This window comes from Phyllostomus hastatus, unplaced genomic scaffold (assembly GCF_019186645.2).
Source record: "Phyllostomus hastatus isolate PE091 unplaced genomic scaffold, TTU_PhHast_1.1 phas_scaffold_39, whole genome shotgun sequence".
In the NCBI taxonomy this organism is placed as follows: Eukaryota; Metazoa; Chordata; class Mammalia; order Chiroptera; family Phyllostomidae; genus Phyllostomus; species Phyllostomus hastatus.
Genome location: NW_025334028.1, coordinates 25,116,676 through 25,140,094, shown reverse-complemented (window position 1 = coordinate 25,140,094; position 23,419 = coordinate 25,116,676). Strand labels below are relative to the sequence as shown.

Here is a 23,419-nt window from a genome sequence, read left to right as displayed (position 1 = left end):
TGTCTAATAATTTAAATGCCTTCATTTGTAAATAATTATGTGAAAAAAATACATTGCATACACATTCTCCTCTTTCAAATCAGCCTTGAAAGCCTCCAAGATTATTTGCAGCGACATCGGAAAGAGCAATTTTGGGATGAGAGAGACCAGGAAGGTGGTACTGCTACCAGCTGCAAGCCTGAAACTAAATCCTGCAAGGGAGGCATCATCACAGGGTTGGTATATTTTATTATCATTATTTTTTATGATTGATTTTTAAAGAAAGGGTAAAGGAGAGAACTACTAGTGTGAGAAAGAAACATGGAGTGGTTGCCTTTCACATGTACTCCAACTGGGGCCTGCACCCACAGCCCAGGCATGTGCACTGAGCAGGAGTCAAACCCAAGACCTCTTGGCATGCAGGACGATGTGCAGCCAACTGAGCCACAGTGGCCAGGCCAGGGTCAGTGTATTTTGAGGTAAGAATGGCTAAGTATATACAGGTCATTCTGTAACATCTTTGGTGGTGCTAGAACTGTTAGGCATTTTTACATTTCTTTTTAGTTTTGTATTTTGATCATGTAATATCTTCATAGGTATCAAGATTTTATAAAATATAAAAAGGTATGTAATGGCATACACTGACATTTCTTCTTACCATTCCTGTCCTCCACCCAGGCAATTCCAACTGTTTCCTTTCCCCGACTCTCAGAGGTAAATGCAGAGAATTTATTAATTCCTTTTGTATTCCTCCAGAGTTTCTTTATGAATGTGCAAAGATGAATATATAATCTTTTAAATATATACTTTGTTTTACATCTATATTTAAAATTTTTTAATGTATCCTTGAGATCTTTTCATATTAGTTCACAGGGTACCCACTCTTTTCAATAACTGCAAAATATTCCATCACACAGATACAACGTAATTTATGTACCAGTAATCAGCAACTTATTGATGGATATTTGGGTAATTTCCCCTTTTTTCTATGAAAATCGCATGCCTCAGTCACTCAGACTAATCATTCTGATGGGGATTTAGCACTTTCATCTGTTAGTCATATACTTATTTGTCAGTGGGAAATGTTGATTTATTGTGATGACAGCAACCTCAACTAGAAGTTTCTTCCTTTCAACACTTCCCATTAGAATATCTGTGTAACAGGTTTCACCTAATCATTCCAGTAAAACACTGTTATGAACCGATTGTGTCTCCCTAATATTTGTAGATTGAAGCCCCAGTCCCTAATGTAGATGTATTTGGATATAGGGCTTGTATGGATATAATGAAGAGTAAAGGAGGTCCCAAGGGCAGGGCCCTGACTCAGTAGGACTGGTGTCCTTATACGAAGAGACACCAGAGAGCTTACTCTCCACCACGGTGCACACAGCGAGAAGGTGGCCACTTGGAAGCCAGGAAGAGAGCTCTCACCAGAAACTGACCCTGTCAAACCCTGATCTGGAACTTTCAGCCTCCAGAATTATGAGAAAATAAATTTCTGTTGTTTAATCCACCCAGTCTATGGTATTTTGTTATAGAAACTTGCCCATAATTCTATGGTAAGTAGCTTTTCTATAAGACCTGTAAAAGTTTTAAAAAATAGTATTCTTTTATGAAAGTTAAATATTTATATTTTTTCTTTTTCAATAAGGCAGAAAATGTAAAATCATCATCATCATCATCATCATCTACTTACTTGTCTATGAACGTCTGTGGGAGAGAAATCTCCAAATCCTTCCCAGATCCCACCGTTTTCCTCCTCCTCATAAAACCGAATCTGGATGTCATCTGCAAACAGCCCAAGTCAGGTGTGTAACTCATGCAGTGTAGGAATATTTGTGAACATGGGGGGAAAGTTAGTTCAAGGCTGTACCTATTATACACTAAAATTTGAAAGTAATTAACATGAAATTGACTTTTGAATCATTTAAATTTGTCACAAATCACTGAATTTTTAATTAGTTACCATAGTAGTGGGCTCAAGGTTCATTTACAATGATAGATTTATCTATTCAATTTGAGTTTTTTCTTAATCTTTGGCCTTCCTACTTCTCCATCTCTAAACCAGTTCACTCAAGAGAAAGATGAAGGATACTGAGGAATATCAGCATCCCAAAATGTGGTTCAACTCAATATTGATTTACATAATAATATTTAACTTACATAAAGTTTACTATATGTTAGACACAATTCTAAGTGGCTTATACGTACATATTAACTCATTTAATCTTCACAATAACTTTGTCATTCAGGTGTGCTTTAATATCTTCATTTTGCAGAAGAGAAACTGGAGTCCAAAGAGATTAAGTAACTTATCCAAGGATGAACAGTAGCAAGTGGAAAAGCCAGGATTTGAACACAAACAGTATAGTTTCCAGCTTAAGCATTCTACTCTTAAACATTCTATAATGCTGACACACTACATAGAATACTTTATTAATCTTTATTGGAAAACTGTTAAAAATATAATGTTAGTCAAGTCCCTTCAGATTAAATTAGAATGCCTAAATTTCACACTTCTGTCATGGATTCTACTTTTGCATAAATGTGACAATGTAACTCAGGTTGGCATCTCCCTGGCTTGCCTAGGAATTTGGAAATGTGTATTACTTGGATAGAATAGGTTAAAAGAAGGCTGATACCAGGATAAGCGGAGAAAGTGTAAATTTTTTTGGATAAAGATATATACTTTTACCTTAAAATTAGATCCTATTTTTTTCTGACTTTTTACCTGAGAGTGTTTATCCTCAAGTGAGAATTTTCTTTTTTTAAAGCCATGATTCTTTTATTTAGGGCCTATATTTCCAATTGTGCATCTGCTTACTTTGAAAAGGTGCATAACTTTGTAGTGAGCTCATCTTTATTACACGTTACTTTTGATCATTTATTTTCAAAATGAGTGAAGTTTGAGAAAGTGTCCTTCAGCCTTTGTAATTTATCAATCTTCTACTATATATAATGAGATGAATGCCAAGAACCCTTTCTGAAAGTCAAAAGCATGAGACAAATATGCTCTGAGAATTTCCCTATAATCCTTATTTTCTTTTAATCTCTTATATCTCTTTCTTTCTCTTAGCTGACACCACAATGTCATGTGAAAGTATTTGGAGAAGCTCTCTTAGTGTTGCAACAAAGCACTGTAAGATAAACAAAATAACTTCACACTATGTAAAACATTAGAGGAACAAGTGAGTCTTTCAGCAAATTAAGCCTGAAACACCGCTGGGGGAAAAATGACAAAACTGAAGCTGTCCTACTTCGGGCGCATCACAAGAAGGCAGATTCTTTGGAAAAGACACCCGTGCTGGGAAAAACAGAAGGCAGCTGGAAAAGAGGAAGGCCCAACATGAGACAGGCTGACTCCCTGAAAGAAGCCATAGGCGTGAGGCTCCAGGAGCAGAGCAGGGCTGCTGAGGGCAGGACGTGGGGGGCATCGCTCACGGATGGGGCAGCGGGAGTCAGAGGAGACTAAATGGCACAACATGGAGCACACACAGAACATCATGTATTCTCTGTGTGTGCATGTAGCATGGACTATTACTCATTCATTTTAGTTTAACTAAGTTCCAATATCGAACTTTAAAGTATAACACTGAAATGTCACTGATTACCACCATTTTAGAATTTCTCTTTACTTCTGTTGAAAATTTTAAAATAAAGTAGTTGGGTTTAAAAACTAACACAGGTAACTTTAATCTGTAAGATCTGAAATGTATAAATTTTAAAGTGGTATTAGGGGGTCCACTGCCAAAAAGTGACTCACAGACACCCTCAAAATATTTCACATCTTGAGATCAGAGTACATATTTACCTTTTTGAACCTTGTCACACAGAAGATAAATCTCTTCCCCTCCAGTTACGCATCCAGCTGTCCTGTCCATTCGTACAATTTTCAAGTTGGACGCGTTGGGGGCTTCTGTCCACAGGAGAAAAACAACAAACATCCTGGTTTGCCCTCAGCTTCACAAGCCAATCTCTCATGAGGGGCCCTGTTCTTAGCACACATTAACCAAAAGGAAGTTTACATAGATGCTTTCACTCATATTGTTTTAACGAGGACACAAATAAAACAAAAATGCCTTCTGAAGTCCCCAGGATACTTCTTGGGCATGGGTCATTCATTACCAACTAAACAGATGGGGCAGATAGGAGCAATCTTTGCTTCTCCCAATAATACAGTAAGGGATTTATACAGACAAGAAAGAGCTCTTCTGATGTTCTGGGAGGTACCAAGCCAATGGGTTGGTGGAATGTCAATTAGGTCAAATCTCAGGCCTAAGTTTATTTCCATGATAGTAAGAAACCATTTACAAGAATCCTAGAAATTTAGGAGAAGCACAGTTTTCTTAAACTATTTATTAATTTTTATTGTACAAAAAAAGAAAAAATGGAGATGTTATATTTCTTTTCCGCAAACTAAATTAGAATTTTGTGTGGTTAGGGGCAAAAGTTTTGTGTGGTAATAGCATAAAGCTTCCTTTTTTTCCCTACCAACAGCTGCATTTAAGGTGATCTTTGGTATATGAGTCTACATCATTTTATAACTCTTTCAGTTCCTTTCAAACTTGTTTAAATTAGAGAAATCAGTTAGTTGTTGTCCTTGGAGCCTGGAGTTTTTTGCTTAGACCAAACCCTGTAACCTGTCAGTGAGTCTGTACACTGTACTTGCAGACCAAAAATTTTACCACACAAATTTGTATAGCTAATTTGAAGATCACTGTAAGACTCTAAAGAGTCTAGGAACTACTGACTGATACAGAATTTTGAAGCCACATACTATCTATGCTGCTCATTCAATGAACCTGAAGTTTCTATCTTGATAAAGTTACAACATATGAGAGTGAAGGTGGATAATAACAGTTGTCTTTTATTAACTTCTGTATAGACTCCCAATGAAAAAAAAAATGAGATACTCTCTCATCTAAGAGCACCAACAAGATACCTCACACCAAGGCATTTGAAATAGGAGATTTGGCTTTAAATGTAAAAGACTATAAAATGTACATCTGAGGAAAGGGAACCAGATGTATTGAGAACTTCGTAACATTTCACTTTAAATCTAGACATCAAGTTTTTATATTAGATTGTAGTATTCCCATTTTGTGGATGATAAACATGAGGCTCCACATGATTAAGTTACTTGCCCCAGGACTCAGATTCAGAGAGTAACTGCCAGAGCAGGCTGCAGGTCTGTTCTTGACACTGCAGGCGCTGCCTCCCATTAGAAGTCAAGCACTCACTGCTGTCATAGATGGCATCAGACACCACGGGCTCCAGGCGCCTGGTGAAGCTGCCGGTGCTGTCCGGGAGGAAAGCTGTAAACATGAGCCGCACCACACTGAGGTCCATCTCCTTTGTCTGCTGCAGCGCGGCCTGGCGGATGATCTCCTTTTCCCGATCTAGGATGGCACGGCACAGGGTAAGAGCATAGGGTGAACATTTTACATAGGATGCTTTTATAAAGCCCAAATAACAAAAACTTGAAATAGAAAATTTTCTGAAATTCTTCATGTTGCTAATAAAATTTTTAAAATTTTGTTTATGTCATCCAAAATTAAAGCCATCAAAAGAAGATCTGGATATTCTCAGAATGATAGTAAAAACTCTCCTGCACATATCAAACTGCCTCTCTCCTTTCCTATCTTTCCCCAAACTTTCCCTTTTCTCCCTACAAGAAGAGTTGAAGGTACAAGGAATGTGATGGAATGGAATGTGATAAGCCAACTGGGCATCAGTTGTATTGTAAGATGCAAAAGTTAAGTGTTCCAAAAATTATTTGAGCAAAGACACTGTGTTCATTCCACAGTGCCTAGCACTCTCCTTGGTACTTATTAGGTACTCAAAAAGTACTTTTGAAGAAACTGAATGACTCAACTGCATTTGGCTCCTTCTTTCCCTCCTGATGGAGCTTTCATGCTGATGGATATAATTACCTTACATCATAAAAGGTGATAATTCAAGAGATAAGTACTATCGAAGAACTACAGATGAAGCGATATGGAATTTCAAAGGGGAGAATCCAGAGGCTCTGGAGCAGGAGGAACATTTGCTCTAAACCTTAAAGGGATGGGAGAATTTGTGCTTATGAAAAGGGTGAATAAGGACATCCCAGAAAGAAGAAAGAGCAAGTATAGGAAGAATGTGCTAAGGCAAGAAAGTGAGAGTCCACAGTGCTTCTATGGTGTAGTTTGGCTCGACACAAAGGGACATGGTGGGAAACAGAGTTGGAAATGTAGATGGGGGCCTGTTCCAGGGAGGTGTATCATGGCAGCTTCCTGGATTTTGTCAGCAATGCAGAGATCCTGAGTGAGATGTAGGTTTTAGTAAGACCAATATGGCTTCAGGGTACAAACTGGACTAGAAGTGGGGAAGGACAGAGACAGAGTCCCAAAACCGGACATCTGGAGCACCGGAGAGCATAGCATGGCCTCAATGTGAGCTGATGACAGTGGGTCCAGACTGAAGGAGAACATATAAAAGCAGAAATGATGCAGCTGGTGAGACATGGTTTGGGGTTAAAAGAAAAAAATATGAGTAAAAGAAAAAACTCATAAAATCATAGCATTTTTATGACAAAGACAATAGTTTATAATGTGCCTACCTAAAGAGCCCAAAGAAAGAAAGATTGTTTTTAAGAAGGGGAACTGGGAGAATTATAACACAGGAGTTGTTTTTGAACTAAGTCTTAAATTATGAGTTGGTTTTGACAGGTTGAAAGGGGAAGGGTGAGGTGTTTTAAGGGTGTTATATGTGTACCCACACATATAAAGAAAAGGTATGGAGATGCATGTGGTGTTTAGAGGGCAGGGGTGGGCAGGGGTGGGTACAGGGTGGGACTGAAGGTGAGGTAGAAAGGTGGCTCAGGCCAGACTGTGAGGGCTTTGTAGGCAGGCTATGGAGGTAGAGATTTGATTCTAGAGGTAGCAGGATGCCATCAAAGGTTTCCGAGCAGGAGCAGCTTGGGGTACAGATTAGGAGAAAGAGAAACCTGGGGCATACAGATGAGCACAGAGAGAAAAAGAGAGCCTGAGCTCTCAAAAGAGCAAGGATGGGAGCGTGACACTCACCTGTGAGCTGTCGGTCTCCTGCACCTTCTGCTTGCAAATAGGCAAGATCAGGATGCACCAAAAGTCCGGGATTGTAGCCCCTTATGCACGCCTCTGTCATTCGTGCTTCCAGTGTTTCAAATACTTTTTTCTTTGTCACATGAAGTATACCCAGGTTTGCGAAGCTGAGGAGGAAACAGTAGCAGCAGCAAACAACAACCAAAAGTTAGGGGGGTCAATGACTCGAGTTCATGGTTTCATTGAGCAAAGAGAATGAAAAAAAAATACACAGGTACTCAATTGCTGGGGCCCACACTATAATCAAACACATGATTACTTCTGCAGTAAAACATACAGAGTAGGCTCACCAAAATGGAAAAATAAAGCTTATAACCAGCTGCACAGTAGGGCAGACTGAGTTTTGCCACCAAACGAGTCTGTGGTAAACTTAGCAAAACCTTTTGGTTTTCACATCATGTTAGACTTTCAAATTATGATGAAAGGAGGGGGGTAGATATGTATATATAACTTCACAGAAAGTTTTACAGGGACTCATTTTAAAGTATTTTCAAGGAGGATTGTATAAAAATATTTTAATTTCCAGTATAACAGTGACTTTTCTAACTTTTTTCTCAGCATAAGAGGAATATTATATTTTAAAGGATTTTTTTTCCTTTGGTTTCTAGATGGGATTTAGAATCTAGGTCCTGTTTGGGATCCCCCTTCCCAGAATTCTATTTCCTCCTGGGTTATCTAGAAGGTAGAAATTATTTATTATTACTAGAATGTCATCTAAGCCTACATGGACTCACAACCGAAGCTATACCTATAACCAGGGATGGAGAACCTTTCATCTCATGAAGACTACATACCTATAGAACAAAATATGTTACTAGCTGAATAAAGCAATTTAAGGGATTTTTAAAGAAAATACATAAAATGTTCCAACCACTTGCTTTTAAATAAGGTACATGAAACAGAGAAGTATATTCAATAAATGTAATACAACAAACAAACAAACACTTTACTGAGGAGACTCATTCATTCAACAAACGTTTATTCAGCTCCTTATTAGTGCCAGGTAGTGTCCGATTGCTCTGGTCAGCAGTAAAGAAACCCCTAGTTCCACAGAATTTATTAGCCAGTGCAACCAAAGCGAAGAAATGAAATGAATTTTACAGTATAACTTAGAAGGTGCTAAGTGTTACCAAGAAAAGTATGGCAGGAATGGGGAATAGAAGAGGAAGAAGAAGGAATGACACTTTAAAATAGGGAGAGGACAGAAAAGGCCTCATTGAACAGATAACGACTGAGCAAAGACTTGAAGGAAGTGAGGGGAAAGACGTGGACGTGTGGAAGAAGAGCATTCAAGGCAGAAGGAACAGCGGTGCAAACACCCTGATGCAGGGTCATGCCTGGTGTTTGTTTTCCAAGGACAACAATGGCAAGGAGGCTGAGGTGGCTAGGAGAAAATGAAGAAGAGGTCAAGGAGTTCAAAGGGGCAAGGGGTGGCACAGATTTTTTAAAGCCTTGTAAGCTTTTGTAAGGAGTTTTATTTTATTCTGGCTTTCATCCAGAAAGAAAAAAAGATTAGTAGAGGAAAGACATAATATTATGACAACTGGATTGAATGAAATGAAGAATATAATCAGGTAAACTACGGAAAAAATATGAGTGAAGGCAGAATGAGATGAGCCCTCGTGCAGGGGCCCACAGACTGAACGAGGTATGTGTCCGAAAGTGGAAGAAAAAAAATGGGATAGCTGAGACATACACAGAGAAGAAAATACACTAAGAGAATTTAAGCTCCTTGAGGGCAGAGATCTCACTCAGTGCCTAGAACACTGGGTGTCTACTAAATGTCTGTTGAATCAATGAATGTATAAATTAATACAGCACAGAAAAATATGCAAACATGACATGCATTAGGGTACAGGCAATATTTCTGAAACCACATCTTTGTCTTTTGGTCTTTTGGGCCTCCTTCCTACATAGAACATCCACAACTATGGGAAGATGAGGTGCTCTTCTAGATAATGGCAATGACTAATACCTTTGTAGCACTGCGTACTTTGTCCGTATAAAGTGCTTTTCATGTATATTATTTATTATGTGAGTAGTGAATTTACTCTGGTAAGATATGAAGCAATACAGTTGTCAGTTTTCTGCTTCAAGTAATGATGGAGCTTCAGAGACCAGATTAAACCTTTTACCTTAAACAACAGAACACACACACAAAAAAATAAATTTCAGACACTGGATGAGAGGCAACATGAGACAGTGATCTTTAAGAAAAGGGAAACAATTATGGTGGCCTCATACTTAAGAGTTTCTAAGCTGCAGCTAAGGAAGCAGGACCCCCAAAAGGACACCTGGTGATCTGCCTAAGTTGAGGAGACAGAGTAAAATATTTGAGGAGGCCTCGGGGGCTAGCTAGAATTCACAGGCAAAGCACCAGAGAGGAAAGAACCACAGAGAGACACTCAGAGATGTACAGGGGCTCCACCTTGAGTCTTCAGCTGAGTACTATCAGAGCATGTATGTGAGAAAATGACCCAAGGATGGGAAAACAGCCACCAGAAGGGAGCAGGCAAAACAATTCTTGGAGGATAGGGCTGGAATAATTCAAGAAATCTTGTAAGACACAAATCATCAGGATGAGTATTCAGGAATGCCTTACTAATGATATTAAATTAACCCTAGACTAAAGACTGCGCTGGTTTCTAACAAAGTTTAAAATTAAGTCTAGAAAGGATCAAACTGTTCTCAAATTTATCTTCATTCCAATGAGCAAAAATAAATTTAAAAGCATACAAAAATAATCCAGCATGCAACATCCAAAATTCAAAATGTCTGCCATCCAATAAAAAATTACCAGGCATGTAAATAAGTAGAAAAGTATAACTCATAATAAAGATAAAAATAAATTAATAGAAACACATACAGGAATGAACAGAACACAGAATTCATAGGCAAGTGCCCTGAAATAGCTATTATAGATATGATCCATTAGTCAATGGTCAAGAAAACAGAAAGCATGTTATGTAAGGACATAAAAGATATTAAAGAAAACCCCAAACAAGCCTGTAGAGATGAAAACTACAATGTCAGAGAAGAAAAATACACTAGAAAAGATTCAGAACATACTAGACACAACAAACGAAAACATGAGCAAACCAGAGGACACAGTGATAGAACCATCCAAAATGAAACAGGATAAAAAAGGAAAAAAATGTAAAAAGAACTGATTATCACTGAGCTGTGGTACAACTTCACATCCAAGTATACATAGGATTGGTGTTCCAGATGAACAGGAAAAAGAGGAATGGAAAAAATATTTTTAAAAAATGGCTGAAAAGTTTTAAAATTTATCCAGTGATCCAAGAGTTTTAATGAATACTAAAGCATAAGACACATGAAGAAAACTACACTAAAGCCTATTATAATAAAATTGCTTAAACCTGTGAAACAAAGAAAATCTGAAAAGCTGCTAGAGGAAAACAAGACACACTGTGCGAATAGGAACAGGAATATGAATGATGGGATTTCTTGTTGGAGACAAGGCAAGCCAGAGGGCCCCAGAGCTGTGTATATTTAAGGGCATGGAAGAAAAACACTGTCAACTTAAAACTCTATACTCTTCAAAGATATTTTTGAAAAACAATGATGAAATAAAGAGTTTAAAGACATAAAACGACTGAGAGAATTTATCAACAGTGGATCAACAGCACAAACAAATGTAAAGGGTGGGCTTCAGGCAGAAGAAAATTAAATCAAAGTCTGACTATGAAAGGGAAGGAAGGGCACTGCAAATGGTAAATATGTGGGCAAATATAATACATTTTTCCTCATTTAAAACTACTGATATACACATCAACCTGGAGGAATCTCAAATGCATGACACCAAGTGAAAAAAGCCTGGTTCTAAAATGCTACATGTTGTATGGTTCCATTTGTATGTCATTCTGGAAAGGCAAAACTACCGGGCTAGAAATCAGATAGGGGGTTGCCAGGGCCTGGGGTGGGTGGAGGGGGTGACTCCAAAGGGGCACACAGAGACTTTGGACGGTGAAGGATTGTTCTACAGACTGACAGTGGTGCTTATGAGTATCGTCAAAATCACAGAACTGTTTGCTTCAAAGGGTGACTATTACAGTATTTAAATTATATTTTAATAAAACCTGACCAATAAAGGACATCACAGCTAACAATATGACTGAGACTACAATCCTGTTCTTACACAAATGCCATGTTCCCCCACACCAGTGGTTTTCAAAGTGAGGTCTCTAGACCAGCAGCATCAGCACTACCTAGAATGTATTAAAAAGTAAATTCTTGGGCCCTTTCCCAAACCTACTGAATCAGAAACCCTGAGGGTACGGCTCAGCTATCTGTGTTCTAACGGCTCCTCTGGGAGATTCCTGATCACCCTAAAGGCTGAGAACCACTGCTGCACACTGTACGAGACCAATGAGACCACCATCTTGGGGAGTGGGGCTTGGTGTCAGGATTTTTTTTAAGTGACCAGAGGCGACTTTAATTAGCAGCCAGATTTGAAATCCTCTGCACTGGGCCAGACATTTCCATCATCACCATCATCTGGGAACTGCTGCTGCCCTCTGGGTAGGTGTGGATCCTGGGGTCACCGAGTTGGGATGCTGCAGTTGCCCCTTCACTGGCCTTGAACACTGACTTGCTGGCATAAGATTTAAGAGCAACCTCCTACTCATATCCTAATTTGGAAATTGGACAGATACTTAGCAATCTCAGTCCACACTTTGTGCATGTTTTCCAAACACTCCTTTTGTGTGTACTAAGGTTGACCCATATGAAATTGCCAATAATTAATTGTTTTTGGACCCTCAAAAACAGCAACTTAATATGGTTTGCACGAGCTCCTCGTGGGAGGCCATGTTCCTCTTTTGTATTTTTTAGATACAAAAAAATAGAGTATATATCTACTTCTAGTGCTTACCAAATGGTACGTGCCATAAACATTAGTTAAAAAAACAACCACTTCACATCTCTGTAAATCAGGGTTGTCAGGAAGCAGGCAGAAGGAGGGTGCGGTGCTTGCGGGTGAGTGTGGTGGCTTAAAGCAAAGTCAAGTAACAGTTTCTATTACCTGGAAATTTCAGAGAACTAAGATGTTGAAACAAATTGTTGATATTCAGGGTCAAAAATGTAATACCAAACTAAGATTTTTTTATGAGGACCAGTACTAAAGGCTAACTAAATCAATGACTAAGAAATATAAAGTCAAAATTAAAGCTAACTAAAAAAAATTAAAAGGGGAAATCTCCCAAGTTAATGCAATCAAACCCACCATCATGAATACTTTAATATAGGTAAATAGCTTTGAAAATAGAAATTAAATTTTACTGAGAACTCCAAAGAAAGGTAATTCTTTTGTTTTTAATTATTTAAAGATTCTTTATCTTCTCAGTTACATTTTTATATAACTTTTGATATGTTGGATCAGTGCCCTCCCTGTAAACCTATACTACTCTTAGCCTAAGCTATATTACTGAAAACAGGTTATCTTGGTTTCATTTCTAGTATTGACAAGTCTAAGGAACAGTGCTGGCTATCCTCCTAAATTTCTCTGTGTGCTCTTCTTACCTACAAGTTAGAACTGAATAAATAATCGATGACATACCCTAAATATGTATGTGGCAAGTCTGCTCATGTTATTTCATAGTATTAGCTAATGTTAGTTCAGTCTACAATTATGGGGATGTAAAAAGCCTGGAGATAAATTCTATAGCTCAATACATATTTTAGAAAGGAAGATATTAAGTCCATAATGATGCAGATCCCACAAGCCAGGGTCTGCATCAGTCCTCAAGAAGTCAAGTAAATTGTCCCCAATCCTACTGTTGAGAGTGACAAAAATGGAAATAGAATTCTGGTTTCCAGATTATTAGCATATTTTTCCTACTAAAATGCAACAGGTTCTGACATTGGAAACTTAAAAATCAGAGAGGGAGGGGAGGGGAAAAAAGAAGAAGGGAGGAGAGGAGAGGGAGACAAATGAATCATGAAGGAAATACTGCATCCTGGAAAACACTGTAAGCAAAAGTTTCTCAGCTAAAAATCAATTTTTAAAGGGAGTACCAATATTTCACTGAATATTCTAAACAACAGTCTTCTGAGTCTATTATAACTTTCAAGTGGCATCTTCTTGATTAAATTTCTCAGTGAAATTGTATAGGGTTAGGATATCCCACGGTGCTGCGACTACACATCTTGATGATCAAATTAAGAGCTTAGATGATCAAAATGTTTGTTGAGTGAATGAGTTCTCCCAACTACTGAGCCCCATACTCTAGCACTACAAAAGAGTAAAGAATTTCCTCACTTTCCCTGGAAACAGGGAATGTACTTTGACTATCGTTGTAGGTCTCAAAATAAGTAACCATTAGCTCTCTCTAGAATCCTGAAAGATTACTAAACCAAACCACAGAAACACCAAATTACAGACAACATACTGGAATTTTTATAATAACAAATATTACTAGTAGGGAACTTCATCTACAATTTCCTCTGAAGGATGTGATTATCACAGATTAAACAGGACCAAAGAGAATAAACACTTCAAACTGACAGCAGCCTATTGGAGTAAATCTGCAGAAATACTTTAAGGATCAATTAGTCTGAAACTCTGACAATTACTCTGTGCTTCAAAGCTCTCATAGGTCAGTCAGGAACTGTAAGGGTGTCCAAACCAGACGATGAACCAAGTGTGACATACAACAGGAAGCAGGCCAATCTTTCAAGAGGATGTTGAAACAAGTTTATATAGAGTGCAGTTGAATTTTTCAAATCAATTTAAGCTTCTTCCTCCAATCTAGAGTCTCTTCTTTTTGAACATCAAAAGAATCAGATTTTAGTGACTTAAAAGAATGCTTTCTCTCTAGGTTTTTCACACTTGAATATTTTCACAGTCAAACAAAGAAATGCCTAGGAACATGAAAGCTCAACCTCCTCAGTAACAACCAACTTGAAACTTGATCGGAATTCAAAGCCTGAAATGCTACCATCAGCTTAATTACAGTTGATTTAAGCAATTCCTTTCTTTTGAGTGAATAGTCTAGATTAACTGGGATTCTATCATAAACTATTTAAGCCAGTATTAAAAAACTCTGAAAGATATTTTAAAAATTTAAGTAAAATCAATAAAAATTCTTACTTCTTTTGCACTGAATTTATTTTTATAATATTTCTTTCATTTGAAATTGATTGTTTGATCTGTCTGACCAACCCTTAAATGAATATATCACTTTGTATTTACATTTTAAGTCTAATTAACACCCAAACAAATTTCATTCCTTGGCTTCTTATCTGTGCACACTTTCTAAGTAGCACAGAATGAAAACATATTTATCTATTCACTTCATGCTCAAAATGTTCACACTATAAATCGAGTCAACACTTCATTAAAGCAATCATCAGGTGCATAAAGGCATTCATAAAGTGTTGATTTCTGCTATAGTTATGTTTTTTCTAATTTGCTCTTATTTTATTTCCAGATGAAAAATATTGCTAAAAGTGGTGCAAATGCGTCATAGGTGAAATGACCATGTAATCTGTCATCTCAACTGGGCCACTTCTGAGAGTAAAAGGGGTGTTGTAAGTAAGTAGGCCAGGACCATAGGTGCAAACTGAGCTGTCTCAGGGAAATCAGGCATGTGGGTACCTTATGCCTCAGAACCCAAGTAAGGAACACATTTTCATTTTTAGGCCTTCTGAGGGATTTGGAAACGCCCCTAATGAAAAGAGCCTTTTCAGTCTAAGTCCTCGGGTGTTATGTCCTAGCAGCATGGCCCCTCACTTACCCGACCACCATGTCCTTGGGTCCAGCATTAACAGTGCAGATCCCATCCTCACAGTGCTTCCCCACCAGGCTGTGTGCGTGCAGGTGGATGCTTTTTCCATTTGTGACCAACTGAACAATAACCTTTGCAGGTCCCACATAGTTGCAGATCTATGTAAGAAGCAAATTTTTAAAGTTAATACATCTGACTATATAGCAATGTAGAAAAATGCTTAGGACAAGCCAATAAGTATAAAAAATATAATACAAAATTAGGCATATCTATACATATATGACCACAGCTCCATTTTTAAAAATACGTGATGAACAACTGGTAGGATGGAAATAAATCAGAATGCCAGTGGTGGTTTTTGTGAATGTGGAGGATCTACTCCAGCAAGCAGTCCATACATATAATACAGTCTGTAATGTTAAAGTTGGAACATCCTAAAGAGGACGCTGTGAAGCTGTGGGGTATCCCCTGCCCACTAACTAAGAATGCCCTCATCACAACTTTGGTCATAACAGCTGGATTAAGGACCCATCAGAACGGAACTGGGATTGAAAGATAATGGAAATCAAAGGAAGGAGAGACGTGAGCAGGAACAGTGTGTCCTGTGTGTCTGTCATGCGACTGGGCAGGGGAGAGACTGCCAGGGACCTGGCTGTGCAGGCTGTCAGCAGACAGCTGGGCCTGCAGTGGCTGGTCAGGGCACTTCCGCCAGCACTCTCTGCTCTGACCTCTGATAACTGAATTACATATGCCCAGGTCATAGTCCGTTTTTTTCAGTTCAAACACATGTACTTCCAAGGTGCAAATCCTTAGATGAGACACCTATTTAGCTCTTATTTTATAAAATCAAGGTTTTCATTTAAGGTAACATCTTTTTTATTGTTATACTGTTGAAATGATAATGAAAGCAATGCAAAGGAAATAGCATGGGGATAATTACATAAAAATTATTTATTTATTTTTTAGAGAGAGGGGAAGGGAGGGAAAAACAGAAGACAAACATCGATGAGAGACAGACATATCAATCAGTTGCCATATCCTGACCAGGAATGGAACCTACAACCTGACTGGGAATCAAACCGATGACCTTCTGCTTTGTGGGATGTCGTCGAACCAACTGAGCCACACCAGTCAGGTCGATAATTGTATTTTAAGCAAAGAGAGGTTGGACACCCTTTCTCCTCTAGTTGTCCTCAGACCTCTAAAGCATATCACAGATTACTTCCTTGAGAAAGCCGAACACTAAAATCATATTAACAGAAAAGATTATGGCTTTATTTTTACCTTCCTGAAGCTGGAAGTCAGAATCCTGTTGAAAATTCAGCCAAACTGTTGGAAATGCACTATATCTCCTCAAAGGGTGACCATCCCTCCTGGTATGCCTAGAACCGAGCGGGTTTCCTGGTACACAGGACTCTCAGGATTAAGAGTTTGTCATCCTGTCTCTTCAGCTCACATTGTTTATTTTTGAGGAAGTGCATGACTTAAACTCAGTCTCTCAACTATGCAACCATTAGAAATATTTTAATCTGCACAAATGGTCTTTAGCTCAGAAGGGAAAGAAAGTATTGGGTTGGCCAAAAAGTTTGTTGGTTTTTTCCTGTAACATGGCTCTAAGTAGCACTTAGTTGTCTTTAACTTCATTCAAAACAATTTTGTTAGATTGTATTGTGACAGCTGTCATATCAGTGTGCATTTATTAAAAAACATCGAAGTTGGATAATTTTGGTGTAGCCATTTTAATATTGAAGATGTATCAAAATAAGCCACATTGTTTGCATTTATGCCTTATTATTTCAAGAAAGAAATGTCACTAAAATGCAAAAAAAAGATTTTTGCAGAGTATGAACAAGATGCTGTGACTGATTGAATGTGTCAAAGTGTCTTGCAGTTTCATGCTGGAGATTTCTCACTGGACGATGCTCCATGGTCGGGTAGACCAGTTGAAGTTGATAGTGATCAAATTGAGACATTAATAGAGAACAATCAACATTATACCATGCAGGAGATAGCTGACACACTCAAAATATCCGAATCATAAAGTTATTGGTGAAAATGAAAAATGGGTCTTTTACTTTAAAGAAAAATCTAAATGGACTTTTTGGCCAACCCAATAGATAGGAATCCCATCTAGCAAACTTGAGGAAGAACCTACACTTGCCAATAAAATTTCTTGTATTTTAAACAGAATCCCATTCAACCAGTCTACTTCTCCTATAGCATCATCAAATAGATTCAGATTCCATTGATGCAGGCTTTTGTTAGGATTTTTTCAGTATGGATTTTTCCCCAATCCAATCTCTCATTGTAAGAGTTGAGGAGAAGTTGATAAGAGTTGGGATATTCCACAGAGGGTTTTTGGGGAGAGAAGATCCATGCACCCCAGCAAAAGACAGACTTCTCTCTAACCTACAGTGTGCCCCACCCCCCAAAACCCTGGGGCTTGTCTGCCTGAACCTTGACTCAAAGCTAATGCAAGAGTTTGCTTCCAAACCTCTAAAAGCCCTTCCCTAGGAGCATGGCCACCTGTGGGAGTGGTCTCCACTCCTTGTAGAGCAAGCTGATTACAAAGAACATTTAGGATTAAATGAGGTTTTGACCACCTCAAATCACAAATAAACAATTTCTTAAACACACATAGCACTTTCAAAAACCCTCTGGGCATAAAACTAATTATGAACCTACTGCTTTCCCTTGATAACAGGCAGAAAGCCTTTGCCCTTCAGGGCAGGAGAGGGAATGAAAAATTCTGGATTTGCTCCAAAGTTGACTGTTGATCCTACATACGCTGGATCACTGAGGCCAGTTTTGTGCCTTTGGTGCTGACATCTGAAATTAGGCTCTGTTATGATGACATCTCTACAGGGACTTCTTCAGGAGTAAATGAACGGTGAAAGCACTAAGCACAGAGATGCACTGGTGTAAAGCATGTTGAAATGCTTCACTTAGGTGAAATCGGGCAGGCTTTACACTTCAGCAGGACAGCAGAAGGAATCTAGCAATTGAAGTCCAGTCACTATGAATATCTGGGCCCTTCAATGTCACCACTGTGAAGGAAGGAATCAGTCACTGAAAGAAAGAGGTGGGGAGGTGTCCTCAAAAAAGTACTCACATCTTCTTCTTGCTATTTACTTCATGATCAAGGGGTGGCAAGAATGAGGAACTGAGTAGTCTCTGAGGTACAGGTACCTGAAAAATTTGCCAGTGACTAATGTGCTATCTGAGCCATTTGAAAGAGCTCAAGTCAGCATGGCATCATCTGGTTTTTACACAGACCACAGGGTGAGGACCAGGAGGACTCTGGGTTTTGTGGACTTTCCAAAATACTGACTGAAAGAAGAAAGCTGAAGTGTGAAACAGAAAAAAAATTTTTTGAATTATATGGCAAATGAGGACAACAGGATTCTAACATGGGGGGGGGGGTGGAGGATATTTTATAAAATACCACAAGAGCTGAGAACTATTTGCAGCTGATTCAGAAATTCATTTGTTCTGCGGAGAATTTGATTATTTTTCTTCAGCCTCCCTTTTACTTCTTTGAACAGTGATTTCCTTGAAAATTAAGCTTATAGAAAGCAAGTGTATCTTCCAGAACGGCTGGATTGTTTTTGAAAGAGTCTAAACATATTAGGCTCTTAATTACACACTAATGGCTTAAACACAAGTTGAGTTTTCAGTTACAGCCAAGGAGAGAGAGGTGACGACTTAAGTAATTGGCTATGAGGGGGACATTTTAAGGACAAGTACTTGATGGGCAGACTGGCTAGGCTTGAAGACAGTTCTATCATTTACCAGCTCTGTGGCCTTGGGCAGTGTTCAATTCCTCCTCAGTAAAACGGAGATAATGATAGTGCCTCACAGGTTTGTTGTGAGCATTAAAAATGTCAATGAGTGTGAAGTTTTTAGAACACTATCCAGTAAGTAACTGTAGTACACAAGAGTTAATTACTACCTTATTTATTACTCTAATGTACTCCTCTACCTAGGGATCTTTAAATAATACAACTGCCCTGAGATAATTAAAATAAAAAATCCTGTCTGAAGGCAAGTGGTTAGTATAAATGACTAATTAAAGCCACTTTTATTCCTAGGGTCTTTTCTCTAGAGTACCCTGTTTTATTGGGCTTTATTAATTTTCCAGTAATGATTATGTTATTTAGGAACTGCTGTCATTCTTGGGGGTGCTCAGGATTTTGTGGCTTCCTTGATGAAATTAAGCCTTTCTTCCAGGAGCTTTATGATTCTGTACCTACTGATGACCACAGGCTAGATCTGCTTTCTGAGTAAGAAACAGAAATCAAAGTCTCAGATAATACCAAACTTAGCCAAATCACCTTCTTTTATTTAAAACAACTCTGTTGTGCTCTGGCAAAGTACACACTGATTCTTTAAAGGTGACTAAGAGAAGTAGGCTAGAATTTTCTGGGAGTTAGAATCTGAAATGTTCAGTTCACTTGCCGAGTACATGTGACCAAATCACGTCGGCAGAATGTCAAGTCAGCATGAATGTAAGACATGGCACATCAAGCTGTTCTTTACTGCTTAGTTTTTCCCATGAAGTGATGAAGGGAATTTATCGCTTTAATTAGATGATAACTAAAGAAGAGGGGGAGGGGGAAAATGCAGTTTTCTGACAGAAATCTACCCTGACTTTGTGTACTAACTTTGTCCTGTATCACTAAAGCGGCAGAGCACTGTGGTTAATTCCAGGAGCTCAGAAGCCAGGCTGCTGGGCTAAAACCCCTCTGCTGCCTCTTACTGATGGGTCAACAGGGGCAGATGCTTAACATCTCTGAGTATCAGTTTGTCCATTTTCAAAATGAAAGTAATAACACATCTTACTTCATAGGACTGTTTGTAAGGATTAAATAAACTGATATATTACTCAGAACCTAGTGGGATTAGCAATCTCAAATATCAACTCTCCTATCCTGGCTATTACCTCATTGATGATCAAACTGTACCCATTTAGTCAATGAGGATTTTTGAGCCCGTATATGTTTCACGCCCTGAAGTAAATTAGGGAGTGAAGGGACATACAGTGAGTACAAAAGAGACACAACCCCTGTTCTTACGGGAATTAAAGAGTAGGAACAAGACTAACCAAAGAATCTCCCCAATAAACGCAAATGTGTACCAGTGAGGCACTAAGGACGTCTCCCGAAAGGATCTGATCTGGTCAGGAAGTGTGAGAAAGCATCCTGAGGGAGTAATGAGGGCTGAGCTCTGGAAGAAAACCAGGAGAGGAACAAGGGAAGGGGTGAGCAGGAGATGAGGGGGTTGAGAACAGTATTCCTGAAAGGAAGAGCAGCATGTGCAAAGGCTTTCTGGGGAGTCCTACTTCCTGTCTCCTCAGTCATACCACCATGTCTCAGAGTTTCCTTCAAATGGTTCTACCACTTGGGGGTGTCCCTGCCTTCTTTTCTGTACCTAGAACCACCCATTCCTTAAGGGTGAGACTTAATCCTGCTTCTTCCATGACACGCTCCTCAACACTTTAACCCACAAAACTCCACTGTTGTCCCTTATTGGGGGAATGACATTGTAGTAAGGAAGGAAAACTACAGGCAACTTATTGCAATGAAACAATGGTAAAACCAATTGACAACTACAGGGTTATTGTCCCATCTCTCTTGCTTGTTACATTCCCAGTGTACATATATCTCTATGTTCTAACTCGCTGCTTTTAAGGAAGGAAAGGGAGGGAAACATGGTAACTCAGCCGATCTTCACATCAGCCCTATGGGGTGGGTACTAGTACCCCATTCCACAGCCAAGGGAGCCAAGGCACAATGAGATGAAGTAAACTTGATCTGCAGATCAAGTGGTAGATAGAAAACCTTACTATTCCGGGGTCTAACAAATGTGTTAAGAAGATTGTGACTTCATTTTGAGCAAACAGATACAAATAAAGAAAATCCTAGTTGATTAAAAGAAAAGATGAACTGCCATCATTCCCATAACTGGATTGGATGCGCAGCCCTTTGAACCTGGGTCTGTCCGCTTCCAAAGCCTATTCACATTTTGCATTACACTGGGTGCCACAAGGTTTGATCATTTTTTCTTTTGTTTGTCGGTCTGCCCAGTGTTCTGTAGCTCTGCTTTTCATAGCAGTGTTGGTACATGACAGTTATTCCTGAAAAACCTGTTTGCTTGGTTCTATTGGTGTGTGTTGTGAGAAAGGTCTCCGAGAGAGTTGTGAGGTGGCAGAAGTGTACTCTTGAAAGGAAACCTCCTTCATAAAAAACATCATGCCACAGACATCATTAAACTATGCATTGATTCTTTCTTGTTAGGTTGCAAGTCAGAATATAAAATGAAGAAAAGGAAGAGGGTAGGGAAAAGGAGAGTGCTGTGGGGGAGGGAGAAGAAGAAAGGGAAACAGAAGAACATTATTTTCATAATATATCTTCTTGGTGATGAAACACTGTCAGATTTTATTGGTCTTTATTATTTGTAGAGCACCCAGGAAGTACAGGATAACCTTTATTAAACAAGATAGCACAGAACAATGTTTAACACAGTTTCTGGCATAGAGTAGGAGGATGCTTGGTAAAGTTAGTTTAGTTTTGTTTTTTTTTTAAGGCAGGGGATTTCAGGTTGATCCAATCTCGGATCAAATACCAGCTCTTTCTTCTTCCAGCTCAGTGGCCTCACCCAAGCTGGAGCACCTCGTTAAGCCTCCTGCCCCACACTGTAATGTGACCTGAGAGGGCTGAGCGAGCACTGCCCAGTGCCTGGCACATGGCAGGCACTGTGGAAGCACCAGTTTCTTTCCTTCTCTTTTATATACAAGTAGTCTGTGTCACCCCCGGGCCTCTCAATGACCCTGTGAGGGAGACCATGTTGGCACCATCATCCTCATTCTGCACATCAGGAAACAGAAATTCAGATTAACAAGTGACCTCACACAAGGTCAGACAGCCAGGATGCAGAGGAACTTGGGAGCCATCCCGAGTCTTCTGAATGTAAGTGTGGTGTTCTTATGAAGGTGGAATGACATGAAAATATCCTCTGTGACCCACTTGCTGTGGAAAACATGCTTGTTTCTACAGAAAGTGCTCCTGGACCTGTGTTCATGTGTTCCCATTCTTTCACCTTGCTCAATGCCCTCCTTATTTGAGCAACATCACATGTGGTGCAGATGTCAGGCTGGGATTAGAAGGGCAAACTGCATAATTAAATACAAGGAAACAGGCTAAGAAGGTCTGATTAACTACAGAGAAGACAAATAAAATCTCTGTATACATGTAACTCTGCTTTAAAAGTTTAAGTTTTCTGTCATACTTTGACCTGGAATTTTTTTGTTTGTTGCTACTCTGTTTTAATTTTGAGTTTCATTATATCAAATATAGCTTCTTATAAATCGGAAAATCAAGTAGCACACTATTGCTGCCTCCAAGGATTTTGGGGTACTTGTACCTCAATAATGTCATTACTTCATTAACAAATTACAACTAAATCTGTGGCCCAATTATCCATGGTCACAAAAGAATATGGAAGGAGTACACAATTTGTAATTTATGGATGAACTGTGTTACAAATGTTCATTTATATGCCACTTGTACTGGGAACTTGGGTTTACTCTTAACAGAAAATGAAGTTTAAAATAGTGGTATCCTGGTACCATTTTTTCCTCCTATATTTCTTACCCTCCTTACTACACTATGTACATTCTCAAACTCTTCTTCTGAACAAAGCATAAACTATATAATATCTAGTCAAACCTTCAAAACATATCCTGAATCTAACCACTTCTTACCCCTTACGGCCACTGACTGGTTTCAAGCCTCCAGGATCTGTCTCCCCAGTTTTTGCTCTTGTCTAAGTTTCTTGTGCCTCCCCCGCTTCCCCACAGCCCTGCACGATTCTGTTCAAGTCAGGTCATGCCAGACTTGTAACTCTGCTCAAAGTCCTCCAAAAGTGAAAGCTATTGATATTGAATGATTAGTACCACAAGGGGACTCATTATATTATTCCATGTATATAAGACTAACATTTTCTATATAAGAAGTTAAAAAAAAACAACAACAAACCCAAAGCCTCCAATTCCTTTCCATCCTAAAAGCCAAAGTCTTTACAATGGCATATGAGGCCCTGGACAATCTAACCCTCCTTTTCCTCATCAATTTTGTTTTTTACTGATCCTATGCAGCCACATCAACCTCCTCACTGCTCCTGACCTCTCCAGCTCAGCTCCCACCTGGAAGTGCCTGTGTGTGCTGTCCTTTGCCTAGAACCCTCTTTTTGCATGTTCTCGTACCTTCCTTCAGGCTTGGCAGGAATGCTCTTCTTTCAGGCAGGCTTTCTCTCATCACCGCCCCTCTGCAACATATAACCACTCCCATACTCCAATCCCTGCATTCTTTCCTCCTTTCCTCTGCTTTACTTTTCTGTGTTCATTACTATTTAAAATGCTACAGTTTACTAATTTTCTTTGTTTCCTACTTTCCCCATGAGAACAGAAGCTCTATAAACGTGGGGATACTGATTTCTCCCCTGTTATATCCCCAGTGTGTGCAGTATTTGTCATACTGTGGGTATTCAATGCTTCTTTAATGAATG

The 23,419-nt window shown here is 39.0% G+C and overlaps 1 protein-coding gene across 4 annotated transcripts in view; it reads right to left on the bottom strand.

Moving 5' to 3' along the window:
• The window catches only part of NFKB1 (nuclear factor kappa B subunit 1), a 127,585-nt gene that overhangs the window by 29,622 nt on the left and 74,544 nt on the right, over positions 1 to 23,419 (bottom strand). For all 4 annotated transcript variants that reach the window (XM_045820102.1, XM_045820101.1, XM_045820104.1 and 1 more), the window contains exons 6-10: positions 14,864 to 15,012; positions 7,047 to 7,210; positions 5,220 to 5,378; positions 3,791 to 3,895; positions 1,676 to 1,767 (exon numbers count right to left, since the gene is read on the bottom strand). In XM_045820102.1, the coding sequence (XP_045676058.1) occupies positions 1,676 to 1,767; positions 3,791 to 3,895; positions 5,220 to 5,378; positions 7,047 to 7,210; positions 14,864 to 15,012 (669 nt within the window). The remainder of the gene's footprint in view (positions 1 to 1,675; positions 1,768 to 3,790; positions 3,896 to 5,219; positions 5,379 to 7,046; positions 7,211 to 14,863; positions 15,013 to 23,419) is intronic.